The 15,061-nt window shown below is 36.0% G+C and overlaps 1 protein-coding gene and 1 long non-coding RNA gene across 5 annotated transcripts in view; one reads left to right on the top strand and one right to left on the bottom strand.

Annotated features, from left to right (window-relative positions):
• pcxb (pyruvate carboxylase b) overlaps nucleotides 1-15,061 on the top strand; it is a 359,237-nt gene that overhangs the window by 43,308 nt on the left and 300,868 nt on the right. For both annotated transcript variants that reach the window (NM_131550.2, XM_087259874.1), the window contains 1 exon segment: nucleotides 2,254-2,372. In NM_131550.2, the coding sequence (NP_571625.2) occupies nucleotides 2,254-2,372 (119 nt within the window).
• LOC147843233 (uncharacterized) lies at nucleotides 2,691-14,766 on the bottom strand. 3 transcript variants are annotated; one of them, XR_015496419.1, is made up of 3 exons: nucleotides 12,757-14,766; nucleotides 6,669-7,449; nucleotides 2,691-4,883 (listed from the first exon to the last, which is right to left on the bottom strand). It is a non-coding gene; the product is annotated as an uncharacterized LOC147843233 (long non-coding RNA). The 3 variants fall into 3 exon arrangements; XR_015496418.1 differs by having other exon boundaries at nucleotides 2,776-4,883; nucleotides 12,765-14,766; XR_015496420.1 differs by having other exon boundaries at nucleotides 2,776-4,883; nucleotides 12,761-14,765.

The raw sequence follows: 15,061 nt of genomic DNA, 5'->3' as shown, positions 1-15,061 counted from the left end.
CTGGCACCATGCTGTTCAGCTGAATTAACCAGTCGCCTGAGGTTTTTATTTTTATTTTATTTTCAACACTTCAGAGATATTTAAGGAAGAAAGTTTGAGCTTTTAAAAAATAAACCTCAGCTCATCATGTTGGGTTTAAATTGTCATTTTTCTGGGAGCTCAAGCAGAAGCCCTTGGGAATGACATCACATGCAAATAAAGAACTTAAACTTCACTGTAATTTTCCTAAAGTTTTCACATAACAGTCTCCTACATTGTTACAGCTACGTCTAGTTTTTGAAAGAAAGCATCTTTACTGCGAAGCTGTGTTTCATAACTTAGCAAGACATTTAACTGGATTTCTTCCAAAGCACAACACAGCTTGATCTAGAGCAGCGATAAGCAACTCCAGTCCTAAAGGGCCTCTGTGCTTCGGAATTTAGCTCTAGCCCTAATTAAACACACCTGGAAATCTAATTAAAGGGCATATTACTTATATAGGTTTGCATCCTTTTGGCCTACTAACACCCAAAAACAGCCCTTTAAGTGGGGACTTTGTAAGAAACTTGTGAATGTATGTATCATATGAAACACACCAACAAAAGCAAGAGATAGACAACAACTATTGAAACCTGACAGATTCAGGAAAGACAAATGTATACATTTAAGGCATGACTAATGATCCTGTCTGAGAAATTTTAATCTGATTGATTTTTGAAAGCAGTACAAATGTGGCCTTCATTGACTGTGATATCCTGCAGTGATAATCAACATTTCAGTTTAAAAAGGTTTTGTTCACGAGTGAGGGAAGGATGGAACGTAAGATTGACAAGCGGATTGGTGAAGCGGCAGCAGTAATCAATGTACCAGTCTCTTGTAGTAAAGAAGGAGCTGAGACGAAAGCAAAGTGTGTTTTATTGTTAATTAATTACCAACTTTTTATATATATATATATATATATATATATATATATATATATATATATGTGTAATGTTTTGCTTAAATTTTATTAAACTATTGTGATAATTAAATGTTTGCAACTAAACGAACCCTCTAATTTGTTGTAGATAATTAATCTTCATTAGTAGCCCATTCAAAATATTTTTATAAGGTACCTTTATGCACAAATGCTTCCTGAAAGGTCATTGTTATTGCCTAGGCTTTTTGACACATATCTTGACTGCTTGATGAATATGATTTGTATTTTTTAATAGAAAAGTTTGATTAATAAACAATATGTAGTTATAATATGCAAGAGCTTTCCGTTAAACATATCTAAAATCCACTAGAACAGTTTGCCTCTTATACTCATATTATCTAAAATGCTTTGAAGAATCTTCAAATACAGAGAAATAAGCAATTTTAAGTAGTTAAACAGACTGTGCCCTGTGTCACTATGCTAATGTTGTCATACGCGGTCAATTTTTGGTTAGACAAACAGATAAACAAAGACCCCTTTATTTTATTTTTTTTTATTTTTTATTTGACTACAGCATTAAAATAGAACCTTAAAATGTATTTAGTGTGAAAGGACATTGCTGCTTCTTTCCCAAATGAACACAAGTGGAAGTACCGGAAGACTGTGGCATGCTAAAAGCTGTTCTCTCATCAGCAACTGCTTCAGAGGTCTTGTTTGCTTCTGTAGCTTTCAGCTTTTATCTGCTTCCTGCTATCATGATACATTTTAAATAATGAAGATGAAAAATCCCATGATTCCATAATCAGTCATTGCTTTATCAGACTATGCCTTTGTTTGTTGTAAATACTAGCTCTCTAGCAGTCAAAATTACTTCCTGTGCTGGCTCTCTAAGACCAGTATTACAATTGAAAACCATTGTTTTAATGGCAAAATGTTTTTTAAAGGTATAGTTCACACAAAGTTTAAAATTCAGTCATCATTTACTCACCCCTCATTTGTTCCAAACCTTGACTTTCTTTCATCTGTTAAGAAAATAAAAAATGATATTTGGTAGAAAGCAGTAAACCTGTAAACCCCATTGACTTCCATATTATTACTTTTTTTTCTACAATGGAAATCAATGGTTACAGGTTTAAAGCTTTTTTTTTCAATATGTCGTCTTTGATGTAAACAAACAAACAAACAAACAAACTCATGAAGGGTTGGAATCAATTGAGGGTGAGAAAATTGTGAGTCATGAGTTTTCATTTTTGGGAGATTTACCCTTAAGAATACCTAAGCTGTTCCATAAACAACAATTGCATACGCCATTGTATTTCTGCTGTAACACTACACCTCTACAATGTTTTCTATAGGTGGGCTATGAGAACGCTGGCACAGTGGAGTTCCTCGTGGACAAACATGGAAAGCACTACTTCATCGAGGTGAACTCCCGTCTACAGGTGGAACATACAGTTACAGAGGAGATCACTGAGTAAGTGAACATCTGCACCATGATTTTTCCAATTCCCAGAAAAAAATCACAGAAATGCTGTAAATTTTATTTATTTTTTTCATTTTAAAGGTTGATTTGAGTTATTTTCTTTGTATAGAATCTAACTTTGGCATATGTTAAACGAATAGCAAATCAAAAACACCCTAAATGTATGTGTGTGTACACAATCTATTTATTATTCTGACCCTGTATGTCTGGAGAATTTTGCATTATATCCAAAGGGTTTCTTTTAAAAGCTACTTCTAAGCACAATCATCGTGTACATTGCAATTACTTAAACAGTGCTGAAGAGCACTTGTATGAAAAAAATACAAATGCTGGAATAATTGCATTCACAGACTGAGTCTGTGGGAGCACCCATAGCTTGCTTAGCAATCTAGTCGAAACCGGATCTGGATAATAACTGAATTGTTATGGTTTGTAGCTTGTGCAACCTGCTCTTTTATTAATTAACTTGTAGAAATGTTCTTAACCTGGTAGATTAGGATGTTACTAAATATTCGTTCTTAAGCAATCTTTATCTCAATAGTTGGTAACACTTTATAATAACTAGACACTATGAATCATTTATTAAGCATTAGCAAATAGTCAATTCTAGTCAATTCTTGTTAGAAATAGTTATCATGAGATGTGTTGTAGCCTCACCCCATTCCTGGCTCCAATAGGATCCTAGCTTTTTAATTAATGGCTGTATGTTTTTTCTGTTTTTACATATTAAAGGTTATGTAACATGAGCATGTTGTTTTCATACTTTCTAAATGATTGTCCTTATGTATGCTATTTTGGCGAGAGTTGTTTTTGTCTTGGTCAATACATAGATTTCTCTAAATGTGTTGCATACGCTCTGTCTGCATGCACATGACCTGCTGTGCTTCAGTTGTAAGGCCCTCAATTATAATGCCCTGCATGTCTGTATGTCTCATCTGCATTACTTGAATATATGTATTTCTATAGGTTTTAACAGAGTATTTTAATAATAATCTATATTTTAATAGTGCAGACAATATAGTGAGTACATAATCATATATATGCTTCTCTATATTACTATATATTACTTCTATATGCATCAGAAAAATTATTCTATAATACATACAAGGTATAAAAAAGCAGCATTTAAGTACCATTTATCACAGTACTTATTGTTCACCAAAGAGGGATTTGCATATGCAAACATAATCTGATAATTCATATTAGCTGCAAATATTTAAAAAATGCATTTTCTTTGTGCTAACTCTTGACTTGCCTTATTTGCTTAGACTTGTCAGTTCAGGTTTTGTCCTTGTACTCTAAATCATATCTGAACAGCCAATCAGAGTGCTCGATTTCACCAATGGTCAACATGGTTCTACAGGCTGACTTGTGGAGTATGTAGAGTACACCAAACACACTAGCCTGACAGACTTTCACCAACACAGTTTAGTGTATGTGAATAAGGATGCAATTGTACAGATTGCTCATGGTTTGGTTTGGATCACATTTTTGGTATGGTTTGGTATAAAATATATTTAAAAAGGACACTATTAAATGAAAAAAAAAAAAAAAAATTATCTACAAGCAAAAGCACAAAATAATGTTAAGCAATATATATTTAAATTAAACCCTGGTTTAGAGGTTTTTTCAGATATTTAATATTAGTTTTCAGGTACAAAAAACGGAACGTAAAATACAGAGCAAATCCACTTAATAAAAAGTGTTCCTTTATGTAAAAGTATACCTAATTTTAGCTCTCACTCTTGTATGCATTCCAACATGCACATGGCATACACAATTTACATGTACATATTGAACCATTGAGGATTCCCCGAAGAGTTCAATGCAGCCTATGCTCATTCCGCATACGGACCCCTATCTAAATTACTGAGGACAGCAAAATACATAATTGGAGGTACGTCTGCTCGCAGGCCACTGTGTACACTATTGTATGATCTTAAATTGAACTCACGCATCCTCGTCTCGCGTATATCAACCAGAGGGTCAACTTAACACTTTAGCCACCAGGTCAGCTTACTGTTGACTGAAGGCTGATTGATCATTCTGCTTGAGCATATGCTCTGCCTGTGCGTGGTCACATATCCCTTGCTTTGGCTGACAGCAATGCTGACATGCAACTCTCAAAAAATTAACTACACATCGCAACGACGCATAGCGCAAGCTCTGAAATTGTTCAGTTTGGTAGCTGTGAATTGTTGCTGAGTGTCGCGAGCCCGATGGATTGTTTACAAGTGTTGACTCTTGTTAAGAAGCTCCAGATGATAACTTTTGTTTTGTGTTTACCTTATGATTAAAGTTGATGCACAGTTCCTGCCTCTCAATGAGTGAGTTTTAGCTACTTCTACAATAAGGTAGCATTTAGAATAAACAAAACACCTGTGAAGAAACTCAACACAGAGGAACATTTAAACCTACTGCCAGCTAGCATTTTGTAAGTGTTTTTCCAGAGAACACAAACAGCATGCAGTACTAAATAAAGTTTAAATCAACCTTGACTCACTAGCCGCGTTTCCACTATCGCGCCTAAAGCGAGCGAGCCAGGGCGAGCCAAGGCCAGTGGGGTTTCCATTGTCACTTCCGGGGCCTAATCGGGCCAAAGCGGGGCTTTCTTGGGGCCAGCGGCCGGCCTTTTTCGGCCCGCCGAATACCTTGGGCCAAGGAGGGCCAGCTGGGGCTTCGGGGCGGAGTGAAAGAAGAGGCGGGCAGTTTTCTGATCGCACATGAGTACATGCGCCAAACAAATAAAGAAATAAGGGAAAGAAAACATCTAGCCTTATAGTCTGGGGTCTTTTTGCGTAGGATCACCCTTATGTTTCACTTTTAAATGTAAGGCTGCTGCATAAAATAATAAAGTAGTTTTAATTTATAGTGACGTTTTTTTGCTGCGTCCTCCTTTATGTTTCAATAACGCATAATAAGCTTTACACCATAAAGACACAGCAGACAGTAAAGGTTTACGAGAGTTTTTGTCAAGTTTAAAATGTTTGTTTGTGCGCGTTTAATGCCTGTATGTGTGTGAGAGACCGGGGTAAAGCGCTCCTTCACAGCTCTGTTATGCCGCGAGCGGCTTTTTTCTTTCTTTCTTTTTTTCTTTTTTTTTCTTAATTTATTTTGGAGATAATGCACAATATAAATACAACAGAAGGACATAAAACTTAACAAAATACGTGCCCACTTTCGTAGACTTTAAACAATATAGTGTCATATCTTGATAAAATAGCCTAAGCTTTAATGAAATATAATTTAAAGAATTACAAATATCGGATAAATATAAAATCACATTAAATAAATAAACCAATATAAAATAAACAAAAGCTAGCTATATGTAGGTAGCCTATATACAATACATAAATCGAACCGTTTTAAAGCCACATATAGTATAGCTTACATTTTACAAAGACCTGTCTGAAAAAAAAGATTTTCGATATTTTATAAAAACAATTAACACCGGAGAAGGTTTGAAATATTATTTATAAAGTATTTGGATACGATGATATTAATCAAATCGCGCAAACAGAGCATTATTTGGGTGAGTGAAAGCAGAATCTAGCCTATACCTTTTTTTCTGTCACCCAGTCCTGCGCAGCGCTCGCTGCTTTAAACGCATTGGGGGAAAGCCCACACACAAAATGTGTTCTATATACTCAAACAACTGTTTATGTTTTAATATGACGAGGTTAAATTTATAAATGAAACTTTAAATAAAGAGCTTTAGTGAATAGCTGCCGAGCGCAACAAATATGGCTATATTTTATAAGGCTACTCGCTCTTATGCTCAAACACTTAACACGACTTCTATCAAAACGAGGATGTTATAAAATACATGCCATATCGAGTCATAAGCCATTTCTGTGGCTTTATATTATGGATGTGTGCGCTCTCTGTGATGGGTCCCTGCGTTCGGCGAGAGCAGTCGATGCACAATGCCAGTTGGTCGGCGAGTAAACAAATGTAATGAATGGAAATACACAGGTCTGTGCGTATAGACATTTCATGTACTGCTGTACAGTAACGTGTCATTTGTTTGTTTCGGTTGTCTTCATTTTAATGGTTTCGTTTCGTGATGATTCCATGGTGTGCTTTATCTGAAGTAGGCGGGTTGTGTGACGTTTGATTCGGGGACGTTCTGTGGGCGGTGTTTGCGTGACGCGCTGTGAGCTATTAGCCCGTCAGTGGAAACGCGACATGATTTCGGCCTCATTTCTCAACCTCCCGGGCTATTGGCCCGGCCCAGCCCGATTAAAGCCCTGGCTCCCACTGGCCCGATAGTGGAAATGCGGCTACTGACCCCCTCACCATCTTCCCTAAACCCAACTGATAGTGTTTTCAAAAGCAGTCTAGAAAAAGAAAAGCCATCACGGCTGCATGATTTATTTGTTTATTGCTTTACCTAGTTTGTGGAACTGACTTGAACTCCGTAGTTGCAATCAACTCTAATCTGTGTCCCAAGTCTGCCGACTTACACGGTGAACTACTGGACAAACTGGTAACAGAGATAATAGGTCAGTAGAGAAAATGAAATGCAGCCAAATGTTCTTTTGGCTACATAATCTGCGCTCTCCAGAAATGTAGACATGGATACATATACACAATAAGCCTGTGTTGGTTTAATATTATGTTGAGTATTGTCATATACCTAACATGAATGCAATTCAACTAAAATACATTACTCATTAATTAGTGCTTACATATCTTAAAGTATGAATTAACTTTCCCATTACATCTACAATGTGTTGGCTAGGATATGAAGACAATGTGAGGACATGTAGCATGCATGTGAATTTGTATTAATACTTGTGTGTGAGTTTGACTGTCAATGTACAGTAGCATTTTTTTGTCTGCTGCCCCACCTTGAGAAGTTGGTCAAGGAGAAAGAGGGATACTAGGATGAGAGTATGCAAGAGAACATGTGGAACAGCATGTGTATGGGAGGAAAAAGAGTGTGAGAGGATGGAAAAGGAGAGAGGCATTATAAATAGCTCTCACCTCCCCTGATAACCTATGAGCTGCTCCATAATGACATAGAGATGAGCCTGATCTCATCACACACACGCACACACACACGCTGACAAGAATGCAGACATTAACGCACTGATGAGTCAAATGATTGATAGTGCTTCTCTCATTCTTCCTCTACACACATAGACTCTCACATCAAATCTTTGTGTTTTCCAGCACAAATTCCTTGCCACAGAAATAGAGACTCATACATTATAAATATCAGAGTTGTCAAGTATAGTTGACAGTGCTGCTCTGAATTGGCTCTCATTGCATCTGCCGCCATCTTGAATTTGGAAAGGATTTACTAAAATATATTATTAGAATTAGTCTGTCATTTGTATGGATATTATGCTGATATTATGCTATAGCCTGTAATGGAGTCATATTTCTACATGCATTGTGCTGCGAAAAGATTGTGTGTGTGCGAGCATGCGAAAGCTTATTAATATTTTCTATTTTATACAATTTTGAAAAAACTATTTTGGTGTTTAATGTTGCTCTCTCTTTCTCTCTGTGTGTGTGTGTGTGTGTGTGTGTGTGTGTGTGTGTGTGTGTGTGTGTGTGTGTGTGTGTGTGTGTGTGTGTGTGTGTGTGTGTGCGTGCGTGCGTGCGTGCGTGTGTGTGTGTGTGTGTGTGTTTTGATTTGAAACACTGTAATTTCTTTTTCACATGCTTATTATAATGAAAAAAATGGAAATGTGGCCTCAGCTGTTTCATGGAGAAAAATCTTTTTGTATGTGTGTGCGCGCGCGCGTGTGTGTGTATAATTTAGCTTTTTCTACCCTCTTTTTATTTGTTGCATATGTACATTCTGCCTCAGGGTTCCAGTTAATTTAACAGAAAATAAGAATATATATGACAATAACAAAATCAACGTGGATAGTTTTAAACTATAACATTCTCAATTATTTGGATGCAACCAAATAGTCTACTGCATAAAATGCATCCATGTACTGTACATGAGAAGTGCCACAACGTATATATTTATAAATTATCTTACAAGTTTACAGTATCAGAAAATACCAGTTAAATTTTTTTGAAAGTTGCAGTAAGTAATTAAGTAATTAGCCAAAAATAGAATTGGAACAGTTGTTCAATAATTTGTTGGGCCTTGAGTAAGGCAAGGCAAGGCAAATTTATTTATATACTTATAAATATTGCTTTACATAAACAAGAATAAAAGAAACACGTATAAGAAAAATAAAAACAAATAATAAAAGTGATTTTAAAAAAGTCAGTAGGCTCACTGACTAAGTTTGATGGACATCAGTAATTAGATCAGACAGTTATTAGTTTTTTTAAGGTATTTATATGAGTTGCCTGTTGATTTTTTTCTTACATTTTACAGTACATACTTCGATTAACATCATTACATTTAGCTATCCAATGTTTCCTGCTATTACAAGTTTCTTGTAATTTTGAGTGTTTTTTTTTTATTTATTAATTTTTTATTTACTTTGACTCGAGTTAAAGTCAAAGTATATCTGCAGACTCTGTTGATTCTCTCCTTGATTTGTTCAACTCTAAAATGAAAATTATCATAGATGACGTTGCTCCTGGTAATGTCAAGAAGTTGACTGGCAGGCAAAAAGGATCTTGGACAAGGTCACCAAGAGTACAAATGATGAAAAGACAGTGCAGAAAAGCTAAGCGTATGTGGAGAAAAACGAAACAAGTAGTCAATTATAATATCTATAAAGACAGTCTTCATGCTTTTAATATGAAATGAAACACTGCTAGGCAGACTTTCTTTTCAAGCCTTATAAACAGCAACTTAAATAATGCTCGCACACTCTTTGCAATGATAGAGAGACTCACAATCCCCAATTAAAGGTAAAATCTTAGATGAGATTGTGCAAGTTATGAAAACATCAACCTGCAGTCTTGACACACTCCCCACATCATTCTTCAAAACGGTGTTTACCTGTTTAGAAATGGATCTTCTAAAAGTGGTAAATGCTTTACTTCTTTCAGGGATTTTTCCAAACTCACTTAAAACTGCAGTTGTTAAACCCCTCTTGAAGAAGAGTAACCTGGATAACACCCTATTGAGCAATTACAGACCAATTTCAAAACTCACTTTCATCTGCAAAATCATTGAAAAAGTTGTTTTTAACTAGGTTAACAAGTTCTTAAACTTCAGGGGGTGTTTAGACAATTTTCAATCTGGTTTCAGAGCACATCACAGTACAGAGATAATCAATGATATACGCCTAAATAATGATTCAGGTAAAATAACAGTGCTTGTATTGTTGGATCTCAGTGCTGCATTTGACACTGTCGATCACTGCATACTTCTGGATAGGCTGGAAAACTGGGCTGGGCTATCTGGGACGGTCCTCAAATGGTTTAGATCTAACCTTTAAGGTAGAGGTTTACCATGTCAGTATAGGTGACCATAGGTCGTGGTGGACACCCATGACAAGTGGAGTCCCACAAGGCTCGATTCTGGCACCGCTCAACCTTTGTTCAACATGCTTCCTCTAAGCCAAATAATGAGAAAAAACCAAATCTCCTACCACAGCTATGCTGATGACACTCAGATCTACTTAGCCTTACTGCCTAATGACTACAGCCCCATTGACACCCTCTGCCAATGCATTGATGAAATGAACAATTGGATGTGCCAAAACTTTCTTCAGTTAAACAAAGAGAAAACTGAAGTCATTGCGTTTGGGAACAGATGAGGTTCTCAAGGTAAATGCTTACCTTGGCACTAAAGGTCAACCGACAAAAAATAAGGTCAAGAATCTTGGTGTGACTCTGGAGTCAGATCTGAGTTTCAATAGTCATGTCAAAGCAGTAAGTAAATCAGCATACTATCATCTCAAAAACATAGCAAGAATCAGATGCTTTGTTTCTAGTGAAGATTTAGAAAAAAACCTGTTCATGCTTTTATCAGCAGCAGGGTGGATTACTGTAATTGACTCCTCACTGGTCTTCCTAAAAAGACAGTCAGACAGTTATCCAGACAGCTCATCCAGAATGCTGCAGCCAGAATTCTGACCAGAACCAGAAAATCAGAGCACATCACACCTGTCCTCAAGTCTTTACACTGGCTGCCAGTTACATTCAGAATAGATTTTAAAGTATTATTACTGGTCTATAAATCACTAAATGGCCTAGGACCTAAATACATTACAGATATGCTGACTGAATACAAACCCAACAGATCACTCAGATCTTTAACATCATATAAACTAGAAGTTCCAAGAGTTCAGTCAAAGCAGGGTGAATCAGCTTTCAGCCACTATGCCCCTCGCTGCTGGAATCAGCTTCCAGAAATGATTAGATGTGCTCCAACATTAGGCACATTCAAATCAAGACTAAAAACACATCTGTTTAGCTGTGCCTTCACTGAATGAGCACTGTGCTGCGTCCAACAGATTGCATTATCATGTTTTTCTCTTCTTCTTTATTCTTTTATATCCCATTTTACCTGTTTTTATGTTTTTTACGCATTTTATTATTTGTTTTTATTTTTATTTTACTTGTTTCTTTTATTTTTGTTTATGTAAAGCACTTTGAATTGCCACTGTGTATGAAATGTGCTATATAAATAAACTTGCCTTGCCTTGCCTTGAGTTAAGCAGTTTTACTTTAAGTCAGCAACAGTTCATTTATGCACCTGCAACAAACTCTGGATTAGAGGATGAATACTGATAGGACAGAGGTTTTTTTTATGAAATTTAATACTGCACTGACAACTTTCACATTTTCCAGATAGCATATGTAAAATTGTGTTGGGTCATATAGAAAGTGTGATGAGTCGCCAGAAGTTCATTGTGTGTGCATTTGAGGTGTCCTGATTTGCTGGAATGCAGTGAATACAAGTGTCAAACACTTGTGTTTGTCTGGCAAAATGTAACGGTAATAGTTTTGCAGTGTTTGCATGTCTGAACTGTACCACAATAATGCAACAGCAATACTCCACTTAACTTGATTTGTGTTTACTACAGTTATGACTTTACCCTGATTATGGTAATCACAAATCTGTTTACAGTGTCGACTCTTAATAAGAGAATTGTCTTAATCATTTTAGAATTGATATTCATATAAACATATTAATTGACAGCCTCTCTTGTCAACCAAGAAAAACTGAAGAGTATTTTCCCGAACTTACTGTACCAGCTTTTTGAGTTCCTCTTAGTGTTTAGGCCTTTATATGAAGGATTTTTGGGTATGTCACAGTTTACTTTATTTTGGTAATAACATTTACATAAATCAAATATAGTGTTACTATGTAAAGAAAACTAAAATTGGATAGTGTCACTTACTCATTATCATTTAGCTTAATTCCACATTTATCAGGGGTAGCCACAGTGTAATAAATGACCAATTACTCTGGCATATGTTTTATGTGACAGGTACCCTTCCAGCTGCAACCCAGCACTGGGAAACACCCACACAATCCCTCATTCACACACACACATATTCATTCACTAATGACAAATTTGTTTTCCCCAACTAACATAAATTGGATATCTTTGAACTGAATAGGGCAGCACAGAGAGGAAACCAACATTAACATAAGGAGATCATGCAAACTCCACATAGAAATGCTCTCTGGCCTCGCCAGGACTCGAGCCAACAATCTTCTTGCTGTAAGGTGAAAATGCTAACCGTTGAGCCACTGGTTAACCCTCTCTAAACAATGTCACTAGAAAAAAATAATACACCTAAAATTGTATCTAGTATCTGAATTAGTTAGGCTTATGATGGCCAATGCTTATGTTATAACGCGTGTGGATGTATGTACATTATGATGTGTGTAGTGTGTGTTTATGTGTACAGTTCAGATTGCAGCAGTAGATCTTTATTTTGGGTTGCGCTGGTAGAGACAGATGTACAGTGGAGGACACAGAAACAAGGATAAACTGCAAAAGAGGGTGAAGGCTTGGAGGTATAAGGTTGTAGAAAGTCAGAAGTGAGTAAGGGTTTTTGGTGACCTACAACCAAAAAACCTATTTCACCTTTCTTTCTGACAGTAATACCCATATCAATCTCTGGGATTCAGTTCACAACCTTTCTCTTCCCCTTTCCTCTTCTTTTACTTGTACTCATATATTTCTTCCATTTCTCCATTTCACCCTCCCTCTGTCCCCCAACTTTCTTATTCATACTTCTTCCCTCCCATACTCTCTGCCATTTGTTTGGATTTCTATTTTTCATTTTATTTTCTTTATTATTCCATTTTTATTTATTTATTTATTTATTTTTTGTATTCTGTCTCAAGACTGAAGCAAGGAACAGTTTGTAGAGCATATTCATATTCTTGTAATGTGATTTGATAGATTAGATTAGCATTCTTTCCCTAAAACACACACACACACACACACACACACACACACACACACACACACACACACACTCACACACTTTTTCCTGCTAGTTAATTTGCTGTTCAAGTGTATGTTTGTGTATAGGAAATGCTCTGATTCTGATGAGGTTCTATAGAGGATCTCCCATTTCTTATTGATCCTTACCTTCCTTCTTCTCAACTCTGGCATCATAAATCAAAGTACAGAAGTGACCTCAGAGGTTATCCTTCTTTGACACGCTTCCCTGCTGATTCCACACCAGTTTTACCTTCACAGCGGTGCAGTTTGCAATTTAATTTATTCTTGGAACAAGATATAAATGGAAACCCGATTGGGATTGTATTTCCTGCAAAAATTGTGAAGGTCTGTAGATAAGTAGCCGCTAGCTTTATATGTACGTATAGGGCATTGCAAAAAAAGGATTTCATTAAATGTAATGGCTCAAGGTGGACATAGCTATGTGTTGGAGCTTCACCCTCTGTTGTTTTTATTCAACCACCCACCTTCGCCACCTTAAAAAAAAAATAACTAAAAAATAAAAAATAAACTGAGTTGTCTGTCTAAACTGTGTTGATTTTTAAGCTTGCATGTTGGACTGTAGTGTGTTGTGATCGAGGGCTTTATGGCTCTCTATATGTGGTGTTGTTATTTGCCATTTAGCAGAAATTTGTCATCCTACTACACTAATTGCAGAAATGGTTCCCCTAGAGCAGTCAGGTTAACAGCCCTACTGAAGGACACAATGATGACAGAGCAGAATTTCAGTAAGTCTTTGGAGTGACCTTTACTTACAACTCCATTTACAACCTTTGGATATACAGACCATTAGGCAACTTTTCCTTTTTCTCCTTTTTTTCTTTTCTTTTCAACAATTACAGCACTAGTTATGTATTGTATGTTTTTGTGGTAATAATTTAGTAATGTATACATGGAACTTATTCTGTTATGGCCACCTTGCTGCAATTTTAGCTTCTGTTACTGGGAGTCTGCTACCTCAAGAGTGCAAATGCAAAGTGGCATACATTCTAATTCTTTATTACTAAATTTACAGTTAGTAATTTACCAGAGCGTTTAATCCAAAACAAATTACTGCACATAGATGAAGAAGGAATCAGGCAGACAAAAATGTGAAAATATGTAACACTGTAAGTGCTGCAAATCTCAGGTAGTTCAACACAGCATGTTTATGTGTGTGCTTATTTATTTTGTTTATTTATTTTTGTCAATTTACAAACACAGCCTTAACTTGTAAATGGTTAAATCTCAGCTGTTTGGACTGAATATAGTGGGCTATTACACCAGTAGGGAAGAGTCAAGATAAATATCTATGACAGTGATTTTCTTCTTCTTTACGAAGGCACCACAACATGCCATTCCCTTGCAGTAAGCAATGCATTCAGGTTTAGCGGTGAAAACCCAGTGGTTCTTTTGTAGGCAAATATCTATGCCTTTAACTTAATGCTAGCAGCTATTGGCTCTTGGCTTTGCTTATTATTATTTTTTTTTGGCTTATTGTCTTGTTCTACTTTATGAGGCACCAGTATGGACAAAAGTCAAGCAAACACAGAAAGCATGAGTACACGAGAGAGAGAACGAATGCATATGCGAGAGAGACCGAGTGCTGGTGCGCCAGAGAGACCAAGAGACTATTAGTTATTAATAATAATGACTATTACTAATACTACTATGTTTACTAATTTGTTTCCATGGGTTCTATTTAATGTAAAGATGGCATGTTTTGTTAATACAATTGAAATATTTATGAAGTTATAATTTGTACTTTATTTAAGATAATTTCACCATTTTTACAGACTTTAAAAATGCTATTTATCACTCAGATGTGTAATAAATACTGAAAGTGATCATGAAAAAAAAAAAAAAAAAGGAAAAAAATGGATTAATATCTACGCTGGCCGGGAAGTGCAAAACAACATTACAAAGTGTGAAACACTTTTAAAAAGCTCTGGACAAAATTACATTTTGAAAAGCATTGTTACCTATCACCAGACACAATTACATAGGAAAAACAATTTTACCAAGGACGAAACAAATGTATATTTAAAAAAAAAAAAAAAACATAAATAAAATTTAAAAAATAAATAAATTAACAAGACGCAAAACACTTTTACAAGTCCCAAAACAAATTTACAATTACAGATTTCTTACAGAAAGGGAATGTACTACACACCGGAAATGACCTGGAGTGTACCAGACACACTGGAAAAAATCAATAATATCCAGCTCATGTGTGACTTTGTAGACAGGTTTCCATGAGTCTACAACTATTAAAATCATGGTTTGACCAACCTTAATAAAACATATGAGAGCTATTCTGATAAAATATCAGCGTGAGAG

The sequence above is a fragment of the Danio rerio genome, chromosome 7 (assembly GCF_052040795.2).
Source record: "Danio rerio strain M-AB ecotype USA chromosome 7, GRCz13ab, whole genome shotgun sequence".
NCBI lineage: Eukaryota > Metazoa > Chordata > Actinopteri > Cypriniformes > Danionidae > Danio > Danio rerio.
Note: the sequence above shows the minus strand (reverse complement) of the source record. Positions and strands in the feature narration are given on the sequence as shown.